Raw genomic sequence first — 25,170 nt, 5'->3', positions numbered from 1 at the left:
AGAAAAAGCCTTGACTTGACTTCTTAATGGTCTTGCTCTTGGGGCGGCCTCCATACAGAGGACAGTTTAATCCCAGAAAATCTGGCAATTTCCCATCCACAGAGCAAGCAAGTATAACAAGCACAAAAACGAGGGCCCGTCTCAAAGACTCCTCGGTGTGCCGGCTTTACAAAGGGCTCATTGTGCTGGGGCAACAACCAGAGAACTCTGGGAGCAATCTGTTTGCTCCATCTTTGAACAAGGCACATGGGCTGACCAGGCTGAACCAAGAAGCAGCTTTGGAAAGGTAGCTCGGCTTTTCGAGGCGGGCTTAGCGAAAGCCTCCCGTTCAACGGGTGCCAGAGGGGGCCTTTCTTGAGTTTTGTTGAGGTGACCCGGGGTTTCCATGCCCAAAGAAACTAACATCTCGCTCCCCTTCCTGCTCCAGGACCTACAGAGCCACACACCCTGAAGCCAGGGGGCACCTTAGCGAAGCACTGACAGAGGACACAGGGGTCGGGACTAGTGTGGCGGGAAGCCCTCTGCCGCTGACCACGGGGAATGAAAGCCTGGACATCACCATCGTCAGGCACCTTCAGTACTGCACCCAGCTCGTTCAGGTAGGACTGCTGACCGCGTGCCTCAGAGCCCAGTGGACGCACCAAGGTGGGCTTCCTTTTTCAGTTACGCCAGAGAAATGAAAATTCAGGAATAAGAGAACCGTCTTCCTTTGCGTTGGGGCAACTCAAACATTCTCATGGGCATGGCCACCCTCCCTGAGCCCTGGGTTTTTTATCATAAAACCCAGCTCTCCACACGTTATTCTTTTTTTAAGATTTTATTTATTTGAGAGATGGAGAAAGAGCAGGGGGAGGGGCAGAGGGAGAGGGAGAAGCAGGCTCCCTGCTGAGCAGAGAGCCCGATGTGGGGCTCCATCCCAGGACCCGAAGATCATGACCTGAGCTGAAGACAGACCTTAACTGAGTGAGCCACCCAGGCACTCCCTTAGCTCTCCACACTTTAAGAGGTCCTAGGTTAGTTCTTGATGTCAAATCATTTGATAAAAGAGAAGAGTCATGTGACTCTTGTGTTCTGCCAGCTACAAATGAATGGACTTTGAAAGTGAGAGTTACTGAGCGTCCTTTGGTGTGTACTTTTCTCCTGACTTGGCTTTCTACCTCCCGGACAGCTAAAGGCAAATTGCCGCAGCATATAACCCCAGCTTTCCAGATCTGGAATAAAGACTTACCAGCGACGAGAAAGAACACTTTCACAGGACATTATCATTACCAGTTAGCTCTCATTCTGGGGCACCGTGGGCCTTAATTTTCTTTTCATTTCGGGCTGTCTACCGGTCAAGGTTTTACAGTAGTGGAGCACAGATTTGGGAATTCTTCGGTTGCAGGAAGTGCTGTCGCTGTCTTGACAAAGCATTTTCTCCTGAGCATCTATTTAAACGCACCCTCGGTGCCTGGTGGCCTGTGTGCTCCAGCCTGCTTGCACGTGTGGGGGACAGGAGAAGAACATGAGAGCATATGTCAAGGTCGGCAGGAAGGGGCCAAAAAGGAGGAGTCCTGCTCCTAAGAGCAGGGGACCCACTGCAAGATAGAGGCAGGGACAGGAGGAAGGGGCCGCAGAGGGACCAGAACTGGGTTAGTGTGCTTCTTCTGTAATATACTGAGGCAGTGTAGCACATGCTTCTCCTCCCTGAATCAAGAGCCACAGAGTCACCTCAGACGCTGTGGGAAACTGGTTGGCAGTGAGGACTCTTGTCACTAAGTTGGCCACCATCCCCGCTGATCTCTTCCGTTGACTGCCGAGTTGGTGAGCTGTTTACTGCAAGCCATTTACCGGCAGCCTGGCAGGAGGTGCTTTCTTTAGTTTTTTTTTCCAGACCAAAATGGGCAAGGACTGTGATTTACTTCTAGCTATTTTCTATTCCCCAAGCCCTTGAATGAGACAGTTTTCACCATCCTTCGTCCTTGCTGCGCCTGATTCTGGCCTGAGCCAAGGATCCATTTGCCTTTTAGAGGGAAAGTCATTTTTTTTGTGAAATGTAGGAGAATTGTCTTCCGTAAATGAATGGATGTTTTCTCTCGAAGAGCAATCAGCAGACTGTGCGGTGCCGTGTTCTTGTGTAGACTCAGGCCATGGTTATCACACGTCAGCTCTTCGGTGGGGGGGGGGCATCAGTGCCAGGAAAACAAAAGAGGTAGATATAAAAGATGTGGAATAAAGTAAGGATTAGAAACTTAATTTCTAACTCCCATCTGCTGCTGAATCGGTGAGTGAATGCCTGCATTTGGCATGTAATTGCAAAGAGATAAAAATGGGCATTCCATAAGAATCATAATAGTTATAATTATGCCCCAAATCAGTTCATTTCTCCTGTATTTACTTACAGGAAAGGCATCAGTACAAAACTGTTTCACGAGACGTCTGAATTTGAAAATCCTATTTGTGTGTTCTAGGGGATTTAGTACAGGATGCACCCTGCACCCTGCCTCCATGCCCACCACGTGACCGAGACAGGTCTCCAAGGGACACAGAAAGGACGAGAACATCCAGGCAGCCACTGACTTCGGTCCTCTCTCATGCGCTTTGCTCTTGTGACCTGCACGTAGGTGCAGTCACTTGCTATGTATTTGGTCTTGGGCACATTAGTTGATCTCTCTGGCCTCAGTTTCCTCAGCAAGGAATACCAAGGGACACCTGGGTGACTCTGTGGGTTAAGGATCCAACTCTTGGTTTCGGCTCAAGTCGTGATCTCTGAGTCATGAGATCGAGCCCCGCGTCGGGCTCTGCACTCAGCTTGGGATATTCTTTCTCCTCCTTCCTCTGCCCTCTATGTGCTCGGGCACTAAATAAATAAATGCTTAAAATGCACTATCAACAGTACCCACCTCACAGGGTGGCTGTAGGAAATCACACAAGCTACTACATGAACTCAGACCAGTGCCTGGTACATAAAAAGCAGTCATTAATTAGAACGAGACAGCCTTGATTATAATCATGATTATTATACAACATGTTCTTCATGTTCAGCTTGAAAACAAGGAACTCAATCCATGCTGTGAAAAATCACTACTTGTGAAATAAATCTTTCTTTCTGTTAGCACAGAGATAAGCAGCCTAAATATGCCTTCCTGATCTCAAAGAGGATTTACAAGATTTACGATACATAAAAAGCAAAGGCAACTTTATCAGAACCTTGCAGCTCTGTTATTGAGAACATTCCAGAATCTATGCAGGCACGGGAAAAAGGTTATAAAGCAACAAAACCATGTGTGATGTCATCAGCTCTTGTCATCGGCCTGGAACGAGGAACGTTCTCAAGCCGGAACTCACTCACCACACGGGTTGAGTTTGCCTGACCGCTGAGTTAGGAAGGAGGCGGTTGGGCAGAGGACCTGACCCCCTGGTTCTGTTTGTCTCCTCAGCAAATTGTCTTCTCAAGCAAAACCCCATTCGTGGCGAGCAGTCTCTTAGAGAAGCTTTCTAGGCAAATCCAGGTGGTGGAGAAGCTGTCAGCAGTCAGCGATGAGAACATAGGGAACATCAGTTCCGTCATCGAAGGTAAGTGCGTGCGTGTCCCGCCTCTGTGCCTGTGCTCGCCGGCCGCATCTCGTCCCTGCTGCCTCCGGACTGCAGGAGCGCATGCTCGGGCCATAAAATAGAGGACTGTCCCCTCCCCGGTGTGGTCTCCTGAACACCTCGGAGTCCAACCAGCAGACACTGTGTTTCCTAGAGGGCCGGCCAGCCCCGGACATCAGACACTAGTCCATGAACAGCACCCGCATCCACCGCGTAGGCCATCTCACAGACTTTCTCGGCCAGAGAAAGGGGCCCCGGGCAGATGGCTGAGAGGCAGAAAGAGGGACCAGACACTCCGGGTGTGAGTGACTCGTGTCTTCCCTGCTCTCAGGCGCTCCCAGGCCATCACAACCACACACCAGGCAGATGCTGACCCTGGTCCGCCTGGCGTGAAACTCTTCCTGAGTTCAGTGGGAGAGGCCCCCGGCCCCGCTCAGACTCCTCCAGCCCCTCCAGCTCTGTTCAGCGCCTTCAGAAAACCCGCCCCCGGTTTCGTTCTCTGAGCCGACCCCCATGTTTTGCTGCCAAGTTACCAGAGAGGACACAGTGAGAACATCTTCCAGAGTAGAGCTGCTGTGTTTTCTCTCACTGAAAGCAAACAGTTTTGCTTTGGCTGCCTGTCCTCCGTTGCCCAGGCTGGAGGCGTCATAGCTTCTGGGTCCTTTGGAAACTCTGCCAAGTACAGAGAGATCTTGTAGTTCCGATTCAACACCACAGGGGACGCCCGGCTGGATGGCCTGGCCATTGGTGGAGCCCGAGACTCTGGATCTCGGGGTCGTGAGTTCAAGCCCCACACTGGGTGTGGAGCCTACTTTAAAAAAAAAAAAAAAAAAATTTTTTTTTTTTTTTAAAAAGAGAGAGAAAAGGGGGCCCTGGTGCCTGCCCCGCCCCCACACAGGTTCATCTCTTCACCTGCCTCTTTCAAAATGTGCGACGTGGGGCCGGGGTTGCTCTCTCTTCCAGCCATCCCAGAATTTCACAAAAAGCTGTCCTTGCTGTCCTTCTGGACCAAGTGCTGCAGCCCAGCCGGTGTCTACCACAGCTCGGCCGACCGAGTTATAAAGCAGCTGGAAGCCAGCTTTGCCAGAACCATCAACAGAGAGCACCCGGGGCTTGCAGACCCAGGTAAGGGGCGGCCATCGGGGGGCAGCACCTCTGCCATTTGACCTGTGAGCGAGCACCAGCGGGTCCCTCCCCGGGGACAACGACTGACTCTGCAGAGAAAGCAGCATCCGCTCAGTACCATCTAAGAAAAGAAAGACTTGGACATGTTTTAAATCGGAATATCAGCAGTGACTTTTAAAAGCTCTGTGTTTCCTATATTGCTGTTTAGGTGGTTGTAGGCTTTTTTCATTAAAATGCCACCAGTCTGAGAGTGCCACGGGAAATAACCACTTGGGAAAAGCTGTTGGGCGATTTCCACTAAAGCTAGATGTACCCCTACCCTATGACCCAGCAATTCTGCTCCTAAATATATCAAGGAAAGTACCTGCTTATACTCACAAAAAAGACAGGCCTAGGAAAGTTTGTAGCAGCTTTATTTACAAAAGCCGAAAAGCAGAAACAATTCAAATGCCCACCGGCAAGAAAATGAGTATATTTTGTGGGTTTATATGTATGTATGTAGATGTGCATATGCATAGTATCGTCTCTATGTATTGTGCTTATATCAACAGTAACAGATTCCCACAGTAGGAGATTACACAGCAGTTTTTAAAAAGAACCAATTACTGCTCTAAGCAACGTGTAGATGAATCTTACAGATATTTTGTTGAGTAAAAGGAGCCAGATACAAAAAGCACCTACTAGATCATTCCATTTACATGATGCTCAAAAACAGGCGAGGCTAATTCATGTGGCTGGAAGTCAGATTATTAGTAACCTACGGTGGGAAGGGGCACAAGCTTACCTTATGGGGAGCCAGGCGAGTTCTGCACCTCGTCCCTAATGGCGGTGACAGGTGTGTGTACACATCAATGCGAAACTCACCGAGCGGCATGCTGAGGACCAGCTCAGCTCCCAGACTTCTCTCTGCCACGTACCGCAGTAAAACATGAATGAACGGTCATGTCTCTTCAAAGCTGCTTTCCATCTTTCCCTTCCAAACAGTGTTCCGAACCCTGGTGTCCCAGATCCTGGACCGGGCTGAGCCACTACTCCCCTCCAGCCTCCCTTTGGAAGTCGTCACCGTTTTCCAGTATTACGGTTATTTTACCAGCCACGGTGTGAGCGACCTCGAGACTCACTTGAACCAGCTGGCCAAGCAAGGTGGGACGCCTTCTTTGTCACACTGTGCACTGGCTCCCTTTGGAGTCCGCTCTGGGCTTTTTAGGTGTAGTGTTTAGTGAGGGGAGCCTTTTCATTTCCCCCAAGTCCACAGCTGGGTTCAGATCTGCCTTTTCAGTGACTTTTGGACCCTTAACATTAGTGAGCCTCTTGGCAAAGAAGCGGGGGTTTACTCAGAGCGTCTCAGTCACCCAGCAGGGGTGTAATGTTGACGAGAAACTGTTAAATGTCTTACCGATGTCATTTCTTTTCTTCAGTAATGTACTGTATTCGCCATTTGTGGGATCAAGCCTACAGTGGGGACTATTTCAGGTTGCCCTTTTTGGTGGTGCTTTTATATTATAAGCAGAAGCGAGATTCACAAGAAGGCAATGGGGGTTGTACCTGGGTGGCTCGAGTCGGTTAAGCCTCTGCCTTCGGCTCAGGTCATGATCCCAGGGTCCTGGGATCGAGTCGCACATTGGACTCCCTGCTCAGCGGGGAGTCTGTCTGTCTGTCTGTCTGTCCGTCTCTCTCTCTCTCTGCCTCTGCTCCTCCACCCTATTCATTCTCTCTCTCAAATCAATAAAATCTTAAAAAAGAAGACACAGATAGAGTGGCACGTTGATAAGGAAAGGACAGACGATGCGAACTGAATCTCCAGCTGGGGATCCAAGGAGTCAGAAGAGCGGCCACCAGCCTGGCAGTGTGGGGCTTCAAGTATTAGAAATAAAATAAGCACCTGCATGGAGGGAAAACTCCTTTAGGAGTGGAGTCAGGACGTGAGGGGCTGGTATTCTGGTTCCCACGTCCATGCTCTGTAAACCCACCGAGGCCTGACAGCGCTGGGGAAAAGGGGTGGGAAGGAGGTACGTTCTTTAGGATTGGATGGGCTGGCACAGCACCGGGCTTAGCCCTTCTCTCTGGAACATCAAACCCTGCACGGACATGTCTGCCCCTGAGGTTTCGTCCCAGGGAGAAGCCTCACATCCTCCTCTACCTGCGGCCACACCAGCCGGAACATGGGAGAGCCTGCGTAGCCCTCGCCACCCGCAGACGCTGGTCCGGAGCTCTGGAAGGAGAGCGGAGGCCGAGACCAGAGGCTCTCACCTTGGGATAGTTGTCATTTCTTCATTCTCAGCTTGTCGTGGTCTTACTAAAGCAGTTTTCTGGGTAAATTTCCAAATTGTGATGATTTCTGATAAGAGTAGTATATCCTAGGGTAGTTTTGTTTTTTTTTTAAGATTATCTATTTATTTATTTGAGAGAGAGAGAGAAATCACAAGTAGGCAGAGCGGCAGGCAGAGGGAGAGGGGGAAGCAGGCTCCCCGCTGAGCAGAGAGCCGGATGCAGGGCTCGATCCCAGGACCCCCAGATCATGACCTGAACTGAAGACAGCCACCTAACTGACTGAGCCCCCCAGGCACCCCTAACCTATCTCATGTTATTCTTTGAAACTTCTTTAAGTTTTGTAGCACCCCTGCCTTTGGAAGCATACTAATATGGTTGACGATTGTTGAACAGTAAGATCGTTTTCCATTGTTTGGTTGTTATACATACTACTGTCTCGAGACCTCCTGCTTGGGTATTTATTTATAAAGCAGTAAAATGACCAAAACATCCCCAGCAGGAAAAAGGAAATTAAAAGAAAAAAAAAAATCTCCAAAATTCACTCTTGTCCACAGTAGAGAGGATGCCATTCTACTGATGGAACATGGATATAGGTTATATTTTCCCATCTGCACTGATGAGACATGCTCTCACCCTAATGTTTGTGTGGCTAATTGAGACCCATGCTGGATTCCTCGTCAGAGATTGGAATATATTCCTCAGTCCTGGAACGTGGTCAGCGTGTCCACACAGGACTCAGAATTTTAGATTTTTATCATGCCTTCTCCATATTCCAACCAACCGACTGGATTTCTCCTAGTTGGTTGCCTCTCTGCCCAAGTGCTGACAGAGAGAACAGATAGCTGAGGTCACTCGGGGTGAGGGCCTTGCTATACGGGTAAGACTAGCAGAGGAACAGCAGCGTTTGCTATCATCAGGAAGACTGGACAAAGTGTGTGCTTGTATTTTCTTTGCTCTCTATTTTTACGTTGGACTATTCATCTGCCCATTATTTCAGTCTGGCCATACGAGACGGAGGTCCACCTTCATACCCTCGTATGGTTTGCTGTTTGCCTTAATATAGTTATTTGAGTGATGTAATAGTTCAAATATTAGTGAAAATGTTCACTCATGAGTGAAAATAATAATTTCTCACTATTTGGAAACATCACCTTTGTTATGGGCTCATTTTTCATACTTGAGCCTTTGATCCGTATATATACCTGAGTCGTATTTATATGTTTAGTGAGTTTGTTACCCTATGGTCAGATGATGAACTCTGCTTTCTTTTAAAAAAAAAAAATATTTAAATTCAATTAATTAACACAGCGTATTACTAGTTTCAGCGGGAGAATTCAGTGATTCATCAGCGGGAGAATTCAGTGATTCATCAGCGGCGTGTAACACCCAGTGCTCATCCCAGGACGCGCCTTCCTTCCTGCCCATCCCCCGCCCTGTTACCCCATTCACCCCCGCCCCTCCAGCAACCCTCAGTTTGTTTCCTGTGATTAAATAAGAGTCTCTCTAATTTGTCTCCCTCTCTGATTCTATCTTCTTGTCCCCTCCCTTCCCTTATGATCCTCTGTTTCATTTCTCAAATTCCCCATGTGAGTGAGATCGTGTAATAATTGTCTTTCTCTGATTGACTTACTGCAGTGACATGGATGGAACTAGAAAGTTCTGCTTTCTTTTCACTTGCTAGTTTCCTGGATTCAGACTCTGCAATCGCTGAGCGATGAGAAGCTGCTCCAGGCCATACGTGACCTTGCGCCCAGCAGTCTCCCCGCCCAGCAGGAAGTACTCAGGACTTTGGCTCTGCTGCTCACCGGGGACGACGGCCAAGTGAGCCGGGCTGTGATGCTTTACCTGGCCGCAGCCTCCAGAAACGAGCATTTCAGGGAAAAGGTAAAGCCCCAAATCATGGACACCAAGCCAGAAGCTGGTTTCATTTTCCATCATTTACTATGCATATTTTGCCATCTGTTTTTTTATCAAAATAACTTTCTACTGCCTATTAACAATATATAATTATATATATGTATTATTATATGTAATACTATATAAACTACAAAAATATACTGTAAATATTTGAACATCCATAGGTCCAGGAACTGTTAATAATTTGGCGTATGTTCCTGCTCACATATATGATTGATTGTTTCTTAAATGAGGTCACACTGTTCTGTTGTGTAACTTAAATGTACTATATCGCAGTGATTTTCCTTATTAGAACATGTTAATCCCCTTCGTCTGGTTTGACGGAGGACTGTGCGTCTCAGGGATACTCCATAATTTATTTTCTCGTTCCATACTGATGGGCATTGGTCGAGTTTCCAACTCTGAAAAATGCCACGGTGAGCATACATGCACGCACATTTTATGAGTGGTCTGGGGCTAAGTCATCATGCTACTGACTCAGAGAACAAGAATATTTGTGATTTTAAAAGCTATAGCTGCACATTGCCAGGGAAGAGGCAGTAGACCTCGTCTGTGGCTTTAACTCCATACCATCCAGGGGTAACAAGCATTTGTAATTTAAACACACGGGGGCCCCGTACAGGCAGCAGCCTTGGTCCTTGGGGAGCCCTTGACAATCTGAATAATTGTTCTCAAAACTAACTCATGGGTGGCTCAGTCGATCAAGCATCTGTCCTTGGCTCAGGTCATGATCTCGGGATCTGGGGATCGAGCCTCGTGTTGGGCTCCCTGCTCGGCTCCTCCCTCTCCCTCTGCTGCTCCCCCTGCAGCAGAAATAAAGAAGACTTTATTTTTTAAAGTCTTAAAAAATAAAAAAAATAACTCATGTCAATCCTCAGATCAGGTCAAGAAAATTAAACTTGGCCCCTTCTTGTCCTGGGAAAGGTCAAATGTTGAACTCTGAGAAGGGCTTAGCTTTTTTTTTTTTTTAAAGATTTTATTTATTTGACAGAGAAAGATTACAAGTAGTCAGAGAGGCAGGCAGAGAGAGAGAGGAGGAAGCAGGCTCCCCACTGAGCAGAGAGCCCGATGCAGGACTCGATCCCAGGACCCTGAGATCAGAACCTGAGCTGAAGGCAGTGGCTTAACCCACTGAGCCACCCAGGCGCCCAGCGCTTAGCTTTTCTAAGGCATTAGCTAAGCAAGGGAAGGGCGGGGTGTTTGCGTCTCCAGCCCAGCTCTCAGCCTTAAATCTCGGAGTCATTTCTCACGCATGAGCCTCGCTAACTGAAGACGGCTTTGGCGGCACACTCGTCAGGAGGTGTAACTTAGATACCACCTAGAAATGTATGACCCGCCCTCCCCAAGCCTTGAGTTCTTTCCATGCTTTCCCATATGAAACAACAAAGTTAGTACATTAATTCTGTATCACCAGATGTGAATGGCTAACGCCACACACAACTAGGTCGGTGAGAGCTGGCGTTTCTGTAAATCTCAGACCTTCGGAAACCTGTAGCCATTGAAACAAACTGAATGTCGTATGTAGGTTCATTTTCTATGCTTGTTACCCACCCCAAACCCTGCACCCAGATAAGTGGGAAATCTTTATTCTTCTGTCTGTTGGGATGTTGTTGTTCCTGTAATCATCAAGGACCCAGCCAAGGGGATGCTTACTACGTTGCAAGGTGATGGGGACATCTTGCTTTCCAGGGCGCCTCCTATTTGCTTCCCAGAGCTCTTACCAAGCTGAGTCTCCCAACTGTCACCCTTTCTCCGGCAGCTGCTCAAACTCCCAATGAGCAGGAGGAGGCCGACTTGCTCTCTGAGATCATACGTCTCTGCAAGGCCAAGGGAAGGGCCAAATGCTTTCTCGAGTCGGAAAACAGTGTCCACTTCTGCTCAAGACTGCTGAGTTTCAGGCCTCCTGCTCCAAGGGACAGTCCAGAAGTCTTATCCAAAGATCCTAACTACCAGGGGTGGATTGACCTGGGCCCACATCTAGCACTTGAGCCCTCTGGAAGCATTGTTATAACGCAAACGCGCCTGAGAGCAAGGACCATTTAAGCTGTTTGGGGGACTGGTTGAATTTTGGTTTGGTGGTTTAACCTTGGAGGCTCTTGGGCGGGGTACCAGAGGGAAATGGAGGAAGAGAGAGAAGCTTTATGTGCTCACACTTGATGAGAACCTTGCAAAAGCCAAGGTTACAAGGTTACATTTAGTATCATTATTAATTCATAACAACCAAAAACTGGAAATAGTCGAAATGCCCATCAGATGACGAGTACACAGTCGGATCTCTCCTTCCAGTGGGGTCTCATTCAGCCTGAAAGGAATAAAATGCTGCCACAGGCTGCCCCACGGATGCACCACGAAGCTGTGAGGCTGACAGAAGGCACAGGATATAAAAGACCATGTATCATGTGATCGCATTCCCACAAGATGGCCAGACTAGGAAAACACACAGAGAGCGAGAGCGAGCAGAGTTGGCTGGAACTCGACAGAGGAGCAACGGGAGGGACTGCGGCCGGCACAGCGATGAAGATGATCCGGAACAAGGTCGTGATGATGGCGTCTGAACACACGAGAAACCACCTAGTTATATGCTTGAAAGGGTATAAATTGTGAATGTGAATCACATTTCCATTTTTTAAGAGCGTGGGATTGTTCTAGAACCGAGGAAACAGGCGGCGTCGAACCCCAGCTGTACGCCGTGCCGTGAGCAAACACACCAGCAGACGGCTGGTGACAGTGTCTGGCTCTTCCATCCAGGCACTGTGGTGTCATCACATCCCATGGCCGTTCACTAAGTAGAAGTCTCAATCTAGGTGCTGAGAATCAAATAAATTTAAAAAACAAAAAAACCAGGGGCACCTGGGTGGCTTAGTCGGTTAAGCATATGTGTCTTGCTTATGGCTCTGGTCATGATTTCAGGGTCCTGGGATCGAGCCCCACTTCAGGCTCCACACTCAGTGGGGAGTCTGCCTGTCCTCCTCTCTCTGCCCCTTCCCCCTAAAATGAATAAGTAACTCCTTAAAAAGACAACCAAAAACCAAAGTCTTCCCCTTCAGGGAGCTTCAACAGACAGGGAGACACTGTTGTATCTTTCCCTATAAGCAATTATATGAGTACTCGGATGAGTAGAAGAATAAAAGTCTTCTTTTAGTCAGATCCTACAGATCCTACAGTCAGATCCTACAGTTCTGTTTACTTTGTGCCAGGACCTGTTTTCAATTCTTGAGCTGTGTCACCACACCAAACATTCACAAAGCCCTGTGAGCAGCCTATTATTCCAACCATTTTGCAGATCAACAGACCAAAGCACAGAAAGTTGAGTAAAATGTCAAAATCCCACATGAGCAAGTGGAGAGGCGTATTGGAAATATGGCTACTTATAAGCACAGATGTAAGAAACGATATTTAGCTTGATAAGAAGGAAGGAAAATGAGTCCTAGGAGATCAGAGAGAAGATGGTAGAGAGCCGGTCGCATGGTGACTGGTGAAGCAGGGCCTGGTTCTCCAACCAGTTCTAAGATCTTCAGGAACAAGGTCTTTCCAAAGGGGAGCAAAGCTCATGGGGTTCCCTGTGCAGAGAACGGCCGCCGGGCACATCTGGGAGCGTGGCAGGAACAGCAAGCAGCTGGGGGTGGGGAGCCGACTTCCTAGGATCTGGAAAAATCCAGAAGGAGGCAGGCGTTCCACATCAGTGCTGGGCACAAATGAAGAAAGGAGGCCTCTGCTCTTCTGAGAGAGGAGCTGCTGGGTGCACTCCTGAAGGACACCACGCATGCTTGAAGAAGGGGTCCCTTGTCATCCGGTGCTGGAAGCAGACATGGGTGGGTGGTGATCCAGGCACGAAATCAAGACCTTGACGAGACATGTGGCCGTGGGAAATAGATGTAGGAAAAGTAAGACATTGAGAACGACGTGAGCTTGGTTAAAACAAGAACTCATTTTTACATTGAGACTCGTGAGGCAGACTCCCATCACGCCACGTCCTGCCTGCTCCGCTCCTCTGTCCTGCTGGAATGTCCCCTTCCCCCTGAGCTTCCCAGCTGACATCTGACCCTTCCTGGCCCAGTCCACACATCCCTTTCCTGAACCTGCCCTGGGAAGTGTAGAAGGTGACTGTCTTCCCCGGATCTCCCCTGGCCTGGTGCAGCTTTCCACGGGGCCAACACATTTCTTCTCTCCTTCCTTCTAAACCCTCCTAGCACTTTCCCTAGGCCTCAGGGTCCCTGGAAAGCTGCAAATGTAACTTCGGATCTTCCAACTTCAGATTCCCCAGGATCAGTGACCTGGTAAAATATAAGCAATTAATGTATTCAATTAAGAGATAGCTCTTTTAATAAACACAAACTTTTATGGCTTTTTTTTTTTCCCTGCTCTGAAGGTGGTGTGACCTGTCTTATTTATAGGGACGTCGCCGAAGCTCACAAACGGTGTCCCTCCCTCTGTTTCAGGCCTTGCTCTACTACTGTGAAGTGCTGACCAAGGCAAACCTCCAGCTCCAGAAGGCGGCTTGTCTGGCCCTGAAAAGCCTGCAGGTAAAACCCAGCCTCAGAGCCCCAGCGGGTCAGCTCTGAGCCAGTCCAGGCCAAGGTCATGGAGCAGCGCTCTTCCCGTGTTCGGAAGCACGGGTGTTAGCGGCATGTCCGACCTCCTTTGCTGTGTAAACTGTGTATTTGTTTGGGGATATTTTTGTTCACTTTCCTTTTTCTTTTTTTTAATTCTGTATTTGAATTCAGTGTCGTTAACATTGTGCTAGTTTCAGGGGGAGAGCTCAGTGATGTGTCAGTTGCGTGATACCCGCTGCTTCAGGCCCGCCCCCCGGTTACCCCATCCCCCGCGCACCGCCCCCCCAGCAACCCTCAGGTTGTTTCCAGTGATTAAGAGTCTCCTATGGTTTGTCTCCTCTGATTTCGTCTTGTTTGAGTGTTTACAGTCCCGCGGAAGGACAGACGGTGGGACAGACACTTATTAAAAGGCCTGGGAGGGCGGGTCAGGGGCCAGAGCAGCACATGGCTGGGAACCGTGACCTGGTCTGACCAGGGGAGTCCTCACAGAGGAAGTGGTGTCTGAGAGCAATGGGCCAAGTATACGCTTAAGGGCCAGAACCCTGTCTTGTTCATCGCAGAGTCTCCCATGCCTGGCGAACTGCCCGGTTCAGAAAGTGCTGGATGAATGAGTGATAAACACCCAGACAAGTTCCCACCACCGACCTTGGCTCTGCGCCTCTGTTTTGGTCTCTAAGCTACACATTAGGAACCGTTCCATCAGCGCGGTGTGGGGGGCAGGGAGGCACAGCAGAAAGGACTCCCAGGAGTGGGCGCTCCTGGCGAGGCAGGCTAGTCGGTCGGCTTCCCCACGGCCGAGTCCTCTGGGAAATGGGGGACTTAGCGGATGGTGGGGGCTTCGTGCCAGGAAGGTCAGGTACTGCGCATCCAAGGAGACTGTGTGGGGCTCCCTGAGTGACATGGCCCTACTGTCCCCTCGAGCTGCGGGGTACTGCGCGCTCTGGGAGCCCAGTCACAGTTGTCAGCACTGTCTCACCACCTTCTCCCTGCAGGCCACTGAAAGCATTAGACTGCTGGTGACGTTGTGTCAGTCCGACACCGAAGAGATCAGAGACGTGGCCTCAGAGACCCTCTTGTCCCTCGGTGAGTTCTTTTTACCCACTTGTTTCCTTTCGGCGCTCTCGGAGGGAAGCGGCAGGAAAGGCGCCGTGTGCACTGTTTGAGCGGTTTCCCTTTGCGGGCTCTCTGCTCACACTCACACCCAGCGTATGTCATGCACACAGGGTATGTCACACTCGCACACACAAGGTACATCACACATGTGGGGTGTGTGACACATGGGTTACGTGACACACACAGGGCATGTGACACACCTGGGGTATGAGGATCTGGTCAACGTCCATGTTGCTTCAATGGCCCGTTCTCACCATCTGGCTGTTGAGGGGGAGGGTCGCTCTTGGGAGCCCTTCTAGATGGATCTGGGTGTGCACTATCTGGCGCCGTGAGGTGGGGGCAGTAGTCAGGGATGCTGCTGGGACGGCAGGGCTGGCACTCGCGGGGCAGGGGGGCCCTGAGGCGCCAACATGGCGGGGCTGTGCCCCCAGGAATGCTGCACCCCCTGCTTCCAGGGCCTCACCCTGGCTCTCCGACGACCCCCTGGTTGCCCCCTGGGCCAACGCCCGCATGAACCCTGACACCAGGAAGTGAAGTGTTTCCTCCGTTCTGGAATACCCAGAGAAATCCCCCCTTCGCATCACTTGGGAAAGCGTCCCGCCTCCCGAGCTGCATACGTTTACTCCTGCTGCGCCGAGGGTGGAGAGAAGCTTTCTTACTCCTGCCCCCAGAGAGACTTGTTGTTTGAATCCTACACCTGTTCTTAATGTGTAAATACCAGACGCCCGAAAGTCCTCAAATCTAATCCGGGTGATAATACTCGTTGGAAAAGAGCCACTCTGGTTTGACTAGAGTAGCTTAATAGCATAAGGGAGACTCTCCGGGCCTTTATGATGACCGTGAGAACCCGTCCATTGTGAGGCGTCCTTTCTTACAGCTACTGGGGTAGTAACACTTCCTTCTGCTATTGAATATGTTGTCTGCTGCGCAGAAATCCCAGCCAGCGTCTGTTTTAAAGGATGAGACAGTTATTCCTTTGGCAGTCTTAGGCATACAGATGATTTAATTCCCTAAAAATGTGCCCAGGGTGTTATTAGTTCGAGGTTCCTTTATCCCTTCATGCTCTGAAACCACGATGCAGGTAAGCCCGACGTTGGTGACGCAGAGCCAGCAGAGCCCCTCAGTCCAGCGCCAGAGGAAGAAGCCGGTTCCTGCCGGGTGTGCCCCGACACTCCCTTCAGCTGCACCCCCAGCGGTATCTCCAATTATTATTAAATAATTTAGTTATTTATTTCACAGAGAGAGAGACAGAGAGAGAGAGAAAGCACGAGCAGGGGGAGGCGCAGAGGGAGAGACTAAGTAAGGAGCCTGATGTGGGGCTCGATCCAGGGACCCTGGGATCATGACCTGAGCCTTTGGCAGACAATTAACCAACTGAGCCCCCCAGGCGCCCCTTCACCTTGGCTTTTCACCTGCGTGGGTCCCCCAGTCCCTGGGCCCCCTCACACCACCAGCTAGTGGTCCTCGACTCCAGCTGCGCATTCGAACCACCAGGGAAATTTGAAGATAGACCCATGTCTGGGCTCTGCTTCCAAAGATGCTGTTTCCACTGGCCTCGGCCCTGGGACTATTACAAGCCTCCAGATGATTCTAATACGTAACAAGTTTGAACTCAACACTCTGAATCGCCTTTGATACAGAAATCGAGTCTCACACAGATGGCTGAATCAGTAATTGTGCCCACCAGCTCCCCCTGCCATAATGGGGCTGTCCCAGTACTCACATGCGGCTGGGGCATTTCCGTGGGGCTACTGTGAATGGGGAACTGAAGTTTAATTTTATTTAATTTTGAGTAGTGACTGTTTACATTTGCACAGTCACAGGAGACTGGTCGCCGCCACGTTGGGCAGAACAGTTTCCCCATTAGCTGTGGACATTCCACTGCGTCCCGGCTGGATCTCAGTCCGGTTCGGACCACACTGCCTGACGCCCCAGAGTGCGGGCCCTCTCTCCTTCAACATCCTACCTGCTTCACAGGGTTGTTAAAAGACCAGAGGAGGGGGCGCCTGGATGGCTCAGTGGGTTAAAGCCTCTGCCTTAGGCTCAGGTCATGATCTCAGGGTCCTGAGACTGAGCCCCGCATCGGGCTCTCTGCTCAGCAGGGAGCCTGCTTCCTCCTCTCTCTCTCTGCCTGCCTCTCTGCCTACTTGTGATCTCTGTCTGTCAAATAAATAAAATCCTAAAAAAATAAAAAATAAAAAAAATAAGAAAAAAACAGAGGAGAAGCCAGCACAGACCACTGCGCACTGAATGTCCGTGGGGGAAGGTGGCCTGGTAGCCCCAGCCGAGTCGTATCTCTGCAGTAATGTAGAGGATTTGCTCTGGGCTGGGCACCGCGTTGAGGGATCTGCATGGGTTAGCTCATTTAAACTTTTTTTTTTTTTTAAGATTTTATTTGTTTATTTGACAGAGATCACAAGCAGGCAGAGAGGCAGGCAGGGTGGGGTGGGGGAAGCAGGCGCCCCGCTGAGCAGAGAGCCTGATGTGGGGCTCGACCCCAGGACGCTGAAGGCAGAGGCTTAACCCACTGAGCCACCCAGGTGCTCCATATTCTGAGATTCTTAATTACGTTGTTTTCTAGGTGCTGTTTAAATGACCAGGAAATTTTTTTATATGTTATATTTTGAAAAGTATTTTATTTGTTAGAGAGAGAGAGAGAGAACATGGGCAGAGGGAGGGCAGAGGAAGAGGGAGAAGCAGGTTCCCAGGACCCAGGAGCCTCTTCCCCCTTCTCCCAGCCCCCTCCCCTCTGGTAACCAGCAGTGTGTTCTCTAGAGTGAAAAGAGTCTGCTTTGGGGGTTTGTCTCTTTTATCCCTTACAGAACAAGCAAGAACTTTTGAGGGAATGCCAGAGACTAAAAGAATGCCAGGGTGTGAGACAGAATCTCTACGGGCATTTGATGGCCGTAACTTTGCATAATAAATTTCTTCCTGAGAAGTCATACAGAGTATATTTTAAGAGTGTTTAGGGATTTCAGTATGGCTGGTTCTTGACTTCAAAGCTTGAAACCTCTCCTGGACTTTTTGTTTGTTTGTTTACATGACCTAGCTGGCACATCTAAACAGGTCTTTTATAAAAGCCAAAGTTAGGCTTTCACACTGGAGCTGAAGCATCACTCTTTGCAAAGGACCCCTGCTGGGCTCGGTCACTTCCGTCAGTTGTCATCTCAAACAGATGACATTTATTTGCAAATTATTTGAATACTTCCTTCTGATTTTTCTGTCTAAAACAATGATTAGGAAATGGGGGGGGGGCGGTGGAAAGCACAGGCAAATAGCAGTAAGAAGCAGGCATTCATGCATTTAATACAAGAGGAACAAAGATGGGGCTGATGAGTTATGCTCAATCACAAGTTCATTGCGGAAAAAAAAAAACTTTAAAAGATTCATGAAATTCTGGGAATACATTGATGTTAGTGGGTTTTCGAAAAGGAGTGTAATTATGGCTTTTATAATACACTGTAGTCCCTGGAACCAGAAGCCTCTTGATCAACCAAGAGTTTGTTTTTGCTTTTAGGGGCGGTACCTTTAAGCTTTTCAGTAATACATCAGATGGAAAAGTAGGGATTTGCCTGCATTTCAAAGAACATGGTGAACTCTTCTCTAAGCAAAGGCCACCAAATTTTGGAGATTTCTGTTGACTGTTTCTGCATGCCTTGGCTTTTCGGAGACAAATGTTATTTTTTTCCCCACCTTTTAAATTGCTTTGGTATAGAACCCTGTATTTGAAACAAAGTATTTACCCAAAACCCTGATACATAGAACACTGAATACAGCACTTTGCCAGGTGAGACAGAGACCGTAACAGAGGGCCTGAGTTGGGCCCATTCCTACCATGCTCCTCCCACAGCGGCACCCACCCCGGATACCTTTGCCAACTAACCCTATTTAAGAAACGGCAAATATCTGGCCAGTTCCTAGTTTGCTCATGGATATACTACAGTTTAGAAGAGTTCAGTTCTTTCCCTAGAGTCCCACAGAGTCTAGGTGGGTCCGGATTCCATCACAGTGCCTCCCAGGTCTGGGAGTCCATAGGTGAGCTGGGCCTTGATGTGCTCCTCCATAAAATGGGAGCATCTGCACTTCTCCCTCATGGAGGCTGTGGGAGGATGAAATGAGCTAACCCATTCTCTCTCAGTCTGTCAAATGAATAAATAAAATCTTAAAAAAAAAAAAAAAAAAAAAGGGAGGCTCAGTGGGTTAAGCCTCTGCCTTCAGCTCAGGTCGTGATCTCGGGGTCCTGGGATCGAGCCCCGCGTCGGGCTCTCTGCTCAGCGAGGAGCCTGCTTCCTCCTCTCTTTAAATCTTTAGATCTTTAAAAAAAAAAACTTTAAATCTTTAAAAAGAAAAGACTCTCAGAAGATGGTTTCCTTACCTAAAGTTAACATTAGCGAAATAACATTAGCGCTCCATTTCCAAACACCTGGTTTCATTATCCTTGAGCGATGAATAAGAAAGTGACCTTCCAGCTGCCATTTGTTTTGATGTTCTGTGTGCAGGAGAAGACGGGCGGCTGGCGTATGAGCAGCTAGACAAATTCCCTCGAGACGGTGTTCCCGGTGGAGGACGCCATGGGACCGAAGTCGCTACGGCTTTTTAAGGAACTGTCCCCCACAGCTGTCTTCCTGAGTGGCCCCGTTCATCAGGCTGGTGCTGGGATCGAGCTGGAAGGCTTATGACTTGAAGCGAGATCTGCTGAGGTTGTCTGGAAATTCACAGGTTATAGATGGAATTCAAAATCGAGTTTCCCAGGACCCGGCTGCCTTTCCTTTGGCCAGGCGAATCCGGCTGTGTATTGCTCTGTAGATTATACTGTCAGTTGCGTCTGACCATACTTAGTAGAAGAGTCCATTTATCTCATACGTATGGATCTTTAAAACAGCCATCTTTGTACTTTCTTGGAAGTTCTTCTAGCAGCCTAAAATAGTCACGTGATGCTTTGATGACTGTCCTACGCCTTGCAGTTTTTCTCTGTCGTGTTCTCAGGGTTGAGTGGCCCCGTTAGCTACCTAATTTCACCTTCATGCAAAGCACAAAAAAAGAATTTCTTCAAATAAAAGTTTGCCTGCAGAACTTGGTAAAAGGGACACATTGTAAGAAGTTAATGTTTCTTTTCATTTCATTTTCCTCAAGCCTCCACTACTTCTTTTGTTTCTTTCCTCCATCCTGAAAATCCCCAAAGCACGTTTCCATGATGGTTAAAAGACAGGTGGATGACGAAGACCTACCTTATAAAGATTATACCCGTACTCCTTAAAAAAACATTCAAAGTTTAAGCTTTTTAAAACAAGAGCCATTTTTTTTTTTTTTACAATACTTTTACAATAGAGATATTTTGCTGCTACGACCAAACGAAACCAAAAGCCATGGATTCAGAAAGCTGTGATGCTGTTTCCAGTAGAAGAATTTGGAAAATGGAGGACTCTTAATGGGGTGAGGGCAGAAGGATGATCCAAACCATCCTTGCTTCTGCAGGAATTGCCATGAGATTAAGAAGAAGAATGCCCCGAGGGACCGTCACTGGCCCCAGAGAAATCCTTCATCCCTGGGTGGGATCTCTTGGCCAAATCATTAAAATAATAGCTTCCTTTATTGCTTCCCTATCAGGGTAGCAAGCCCACTAAATAAAGGACAAGACCACTCAGTAGCTTTTCTTCCTCTTAAGAGTAGACAAGAAGGGATATGCCAAGATCTCAAAATAATATGTGTGAGTGTTATTTAAACTGTGCAGTATCAACCGTATTCTGGACGTGTTTGTATAAAATATCATTGAGGTGTCGTTTTAAATATTTACATTTTAGCAAGACCTTTAAAAGCAACTCATATTCCATTTTAAAGTAAAAATTGTCGTGGTGTCTGGCTGACTCAGTTGGTAGAGCACATGACTCTTGATCCCAGAGTCATGAGTTCGAGCCCCACATTGGGTGTAGAGCTTACTTAAAATTTAAAAAAAAAAAAAAAAAAAAAAGTAAAAATTGTTTGCCAGGCTTCCTGGCAAATAGTTCTTTCAACTGTGAAGTTATAATGTGTGTATATATTTGTATATTTATAAATATTATATATACATATATCTTTCATCTTAAAGGTACACTGTACAGTCTACAGTTAGTATATATAGTCTATAGTCTATGTTAAATGTTGAAATGATTCTTTTTATAGAAATTCAAATCACAATGTTACAGAGTTTTTTGTTTGGTTTGTTGGGTATTTTTTTCTAATTTTTTGAATATTGCATGAGTAATTCCATATCTTTTGTATTCATTTCTGCATTTTATTTTTGCTCGAAGGGGTGCTTTTAGTTTTGTGGCATTTGTACCCATCACTCTTTCAATCATGTAAGTTAAAATAAAAATTATTTTTGAATTATTAGTCTCACGTGCTGAGTCTGTTCTGTTTTTCCCATGTCCTCCTTACACCGCGGCATGGCCACAACACCGTACACCTCATGCTCAACCTGTGTTTATCCTTATCTTGAAATTCCTTCACTTTTAAACGAGGATCATAATATTTCCCTCTCAGATTTGTTGTAAAGCTAGTGGAAGAAAAAAGAGCTGTGTTTCTGAATTGTGTTATGTCTGAGCAGAGACGTGAGCCCCCCGAGGATGAAGGAGCCTTCCTTCATGAGTGTTCCTAGCTGGAGCCCCACCAGCATCCTCACAGACGGGCCCCTCAAATGCAGCTGTGAGCGTCAGTATCCACCGAATGACATTACATACCAGTGATCGCTTTTACTGAGTCAGCAGAAAACCAGAGGAAGGGAGCAGCAGCAGGCTTGGAGAGGAGGACCAGGGAGTCTGACCTGGACACGCTGTATTGGAGAAGCCTCACAGACAACTAGATGGCGGTCAGGTTGGTGACTGACTGTGTTTGGAGTTCAGGTGAGAAATCCAGTTAGAACTGGGCGGCGGGGGTGCCGCTGGCTGGCTTGGTTGGTGGAACGTGTGACTCTTGATCTCGGGGTCTTGAGTTGGAGGCCCATGCTGGGTGTGGAGATACTTCAAGAGAAAATGTTTGAGACAGATATATATATATTAAATTGGGAGTTTTCGGCATTTGGATGGCACTGGAAAGCCGTGAAAACTGGCTTATATATCTGGGAAGTATAGATCGAAACAAAGAAGAGCCTACAACGCCTGAGCCTTGGGACAGTCTGCTATTAGAGGTCATAGAGAGGTGGAACCAACAAAGGAAAATGGAAGGTGGCAAGCAGGAGAAAAATCGAGTATGACAGCTTAGAAGTTAGGCGAAAAAAGCTTCTCAAGGAATAAGGTATCTAATGCCGAAGACTGAGAATTGGATTCCACAGAACGAAGGTCATCAGCGAGGCTGACCAACAATCCCAGTAGATTCATGGGCTGGAAATCTCTCTGAGAACTACATCCAAGAGAGGATGGAAGGATATTTGAAATGGTGACTATGACACCTCTTTGAAGAGTTTTCATATTAAGGGGGGCAGAGCAATAACTCGGTGGAGGGGTTCTATGAGGTCAAGAAAGTGTTTTGTGTTTGTTTGGTTTTTTTTGAAATGAGAAAACGTAACAGCCTGCTTGTTGATGAAGCAAATGATGCAGTCACAGCAGGAAAATTAGTTCAGGCAAGAGAAGGGCCACAGAGCCATCTCCCTGAGCGGGCCGAGGGGTGGCTGAAGTGTGCTGCGTGACCAGATCGATAGAGGACACTGGGATTGTGGAGAAAAGGTCGGATTACGTGACAAATAAATGGAACAGGGATAATCCTACAGAAGGAGGTTCAGTGCACACAGGCCAGCTCCTAGCAGGTGCTGCCCAAGCAGAGGTGCCCAGGCAGGAATGCGCCTCATGTGTGTAAGGAGAAACCAGTGTGGTCGAAGCTGATGTGCTACACACCAGAGAAGTGAAGGAAACTCGGTTTAGCGGAAATCATAGAGCGCCTTCGATGCCAGCCTGAAGAATCAAGGCGTCCCTGCTTCCCCCGGATTGGTGTGTCCCATTCTCCTGGGTTGCTAAGTGATGTGTTCCAGAGTTCTTGACTCTGAACTTCAGCTACTGCCCGCCACAGGCCCTTTTCACGCCATGGCTAACACCTGTGCTTATGTGCAATGCTGGATGTGGATTTGCCACTATTTTGTGGGGCTGTATCGGCGCCTGAAGAAGTTCTGGAATGTCACCGTTAACCACTTTTTCATGAAGGAGAAGGAGGAAGAAGATGTTCCTTCAGTTGAGAGTATTTTTCACAAAGAAAAAATTGTGTTGCTTGGCCATTTATTAAAGAATGAATCTCTAGCCATTGAGAAGAGAGCTCAAGCTGCGTATAGAATCGGACTTCTGGCCTTCACAGGTACGGACTGAACCAGCTGGCTAACAGCCCTTCCGAAATCTTTTTGCTTATTATAACACTGTAAGTTAGTGATTTTTTCAGAGCTCTGGTCTTAAGATGCCAGTGACATTTCCTTTGCCTACATTTTTAGTTCTTTGTAGGACCGAAGACATCGACCGATCATTTTCTCCTCGAGGATCTCTTGTTTTGAAAGAGGGAGACCATCAAATAAATGACAAAGAATTGTCCTACTTTTATTAAGTCTATCAAACTCCATCTAGGGACAGTCAGCCCAGACTGATCTCTTTTTTAACGGGCAAATGAGTTACCTAGATGGAGTTTGATAGACTTCGTTTTCCAAATGGTGTCCTTGAGAGAAAACATTTACCTTCTGCAAGGACCGAGGGGTTCCTCGGGGCCAGAATGCATGAGAACCACTGTCATAGAGCGAGAAGGAAGACAGGAGACTCCCATGGGGAGGAAGGGGAAATGGAGCCCACCGCATGAGAAGGCCAGGTGCCTGTTAGCTCTATTCACCCTTTGGGGAAGAGCTGGCTATTTACAAAAGGGCCAGAATTCCTTAACTTGATGTCATGTAGCCTTAGTTATACTGGTGGGAAGCAGGGAAGCGCTTGTGTCCAGGCTTCAGCGGAAGCTTTATCATTGGCTCCAATCTTGGGCCTGTGGGACTGTGGTCATACCAGTGAGAGAAATCCAAGCCCTGTCACAACTCCCACCGCCAGAATCTGGCCAATCACGGCAGCTACTCCTCACCGTCTAAACAGTCTTCACCCCATGTTTTCGTGGCTGTATCTTCTTGGGGTTTGAGATTTGAACGAGGGGAATCGGGAGTTCAGGTGTATGATGAACGTAGAGTCTAGGACCAGGTTGGGTCAGAAACCAAAGCAAGGAAAATCTCGTCAGGTCACGTTGGTCCCCATCTTTAAGCGTTGGGCTGAGAGGTGAGAAATCAGAACGGAATAGCAATGGACGGCAAGTCATGAAGAACCTCTTTCTCTCATCCATCAGATCCTGCTGGTTTTGAAGGGCAGCGTTTGGGTTTTCCTTTTGTTTGCTTGAATACTCTGGTATTTTCCAAGTACTGACGGCAGCGAGTCAGGAAGAAGACCATGAGAGAGCACGGCCGGTTCTGTTCACCTTCAGATACCGACCCCTGCGTGCTTGAATTAGGGAACGAGGGAGCAGCCTTGGGCAGGCAAGGAATTTCCAGCGCTTTGCCTATTTTTTGCTTTCCAACACCCCTTTCCATGTTCGCAGCAGCACAGCAGGGGGAGGGGAAAAAGAAAAGTGCAGATGAGACCAAGAACCAGTACACAACGAGAAAGCATACGGACGCATCACCACTCAAATGTCCGGAGCTCGTAGATAAACCAAATACTTCTGAAGTGCCAATGCTTGTTTTGCAGGAGGACCGACCGCTGGGAAGTTCGCCACCGAGTACATGAAGGAAGTGGCTCACTTGTTGAGAGATCGTGAGATGCCGCTCAAGGCCAAGGTCTTGCTGCTGCAGAGTGTAGCCTGCTGGTGTTACTTGAACCCCGTGAGCCAGAAAAGAGCCAAACATTTGAAGTTTATTCCCATCCTCACTGAGATTTTTGAGGACAAACTCGACTCCACCGTCAAAAGTGAAATAAACAGCAGCCTCCTGGTTAAATTTTGGACTTGCTACGTGCTCTCCGTCATGACGTGCAATAACCCGTCTTGTATGAAGGAGCTTAGAGACTACAATACCCTGAAATACCACTTGCAAATACTGGCGACCGAGAACTGGGCTGGGTGGCCTGAGAATTTTGCGGAGGTGCTGTATTTCCTAGTTGGTTTTCACAGGAATTAATGTCTCTCGAGGCAGGGGCCCCGTGCAGCGGACTAGGCTGCTGCGGTAGCCTGGAAAGTGGAAATAAATTAATAGAAAGTCGATACAGTCTTCTTCGGGGTTTCCTTTTAGGTAGTTAAGAAATTCTGTATAAATCTTCAACAGTTACTGGAAAAACGAAACATATGAAAAGCGCCGCTGGTTAAAAGGACCTCATGAGAATTAGGCGCATCGTATGGGAATTCATTGAAAGTTGAGGCGTGTGTACCACTGTTAGGAGCCACGGTATGTTTGGGAGTTATTAGATGACATTAAGCCAAGGCACCTAGAAATGCCGAATCCTAACCAACCCACAGCTCCCCCTCCTGGAGGACACTCTCACCCTCCAGCCCTAATGATTTCGGGTCCTGCGCTCCAGCTGCCGCCCCTTTGGCAGAGAGAGGGTCTTCTCGCTACCAGAACGTGATCTCGTGATCTCGTTGTAGGTGG

At 48.1% G+C, this 25,170-nt stretch overlaps 2 protein-coding genes and 1 long non-coding RNA gene across 7 annotated transcripts in view; 2 read left to right on the top strand and 1 right to left on the bottom strand.

Annotated features, from left to right (window-relative positions):
- Nucleotides 1-20,921, top strand: part of RIPOR2 (RHO family interacting cell polarization regulator 2) — a 202,390-nt gene extending 181,469 nt beyond the window's left edge. For all 5 annotated transcript variants that reach the window (XM_082731473.1, XM_082731474.1, XM_082731470.1 and 2 more), the window contains 8 exons: nucleotides 428-599; nucleotides 3,420-3,555; nucleotides 4,537-4,698; nucleotides 5,683-5,841; nucleotides 8,651-8,853; nucleotides 13,326-13,409; nucleotides 14,432-14,522; nucleotides 19,052-20,921. In XM_082731473.1, the coding sequence (XP_082587599.1) occupies nucleotides 428-599; nucleotides 3,420-3,555; nucleotides 4,537-4,698; nucleotides 5,683-5,841; nucleotides 8,651-8,853; nucleotides 13,326-13,409; nucleotides 14,432-14,522; nucleotides 19,052-19,152 (1,108 nt within the window). In that variant the 3' untranslated portion in view covers nucleotides 19,153-20,921. The remainder of the gene's footprint in view (nucleotides 1-427; nucleotides 600-3,419; nucleotides 3,556-4,536; nucleotides 4,699-5,682; nucleotides 5,842-8,650; nucleotides 8,854-13,325; nucleotides 13,410-14,431; nucleotides 14,523-19,051) is intronic.
- Nucleotides 19,899-22,493, bottom strand: LOC309865249. Its single transcript, XR_014312004.1, has 2 exons — nucleotides 22,418-22,493; nucleotides 19,899-21,547 (listed from the first exon to the last, which is right to left on the bottom strand). It is a non-coding gene; the product is annotated as an uncharacterized lncRNA (long non-coding RNA).
- Nucleotides 22,056-24,783, top strand: ARMH2 (armadillo like helical domain containing 2). Its single transcript, XM_082731495.1, has 2 exons — nucleotides 22,056-22,868; nucleotides 24,275-24,783. The coding sequence occupies exons 1-2, from the start codon at nucleotides 22,541-22,543 to the stop codon at nucleotides 24,700-24,702; spliced, it is 756 nt and encodes a 251-aa protein (XP_082587621.1). The 5' UTR covers nucleotides 22,056-22,540; the 3' UTR covers nucleotides 24,703-24,783.
- Nucleotides 24,784-25,170: the final 387 nt, after the last annotated feature.

The sequence above is a fragment of the Mustela nivalis genome (genome assembly GCF_964662115.1).
Source record: "Mustela nivalis genome assembly, chromosome: 5".
NCBI classification, from domain to species: domain Eukaryota; kingdom Metazoa; phylum Chordata; class Mammalia; order Carnivora; family Mustelidae; genus Mustela; species Mustela nivalis.
The sequence above is the reverse complement of the archived record's forward strand: the minus strand, read 5'-3'. Positions and strand labels throughout refer to the sequence as shown.

Coding starts and splice junctions, on each gene's coding strand:
- ARMH2 (XM_082731495.1), top strand. CDS start 22,541: ATGTGTTCCAGAGTTCTTGACTCTGAACTTCAGCTACTGCCCGCCACA. Junction 22,869..24,274: donor CGGACTTCTGGCCTTCACAG/GTACGGACTGAA, acceptor CTTGTTTTGCAG/GAGGACCGACCGCTGGGAAG.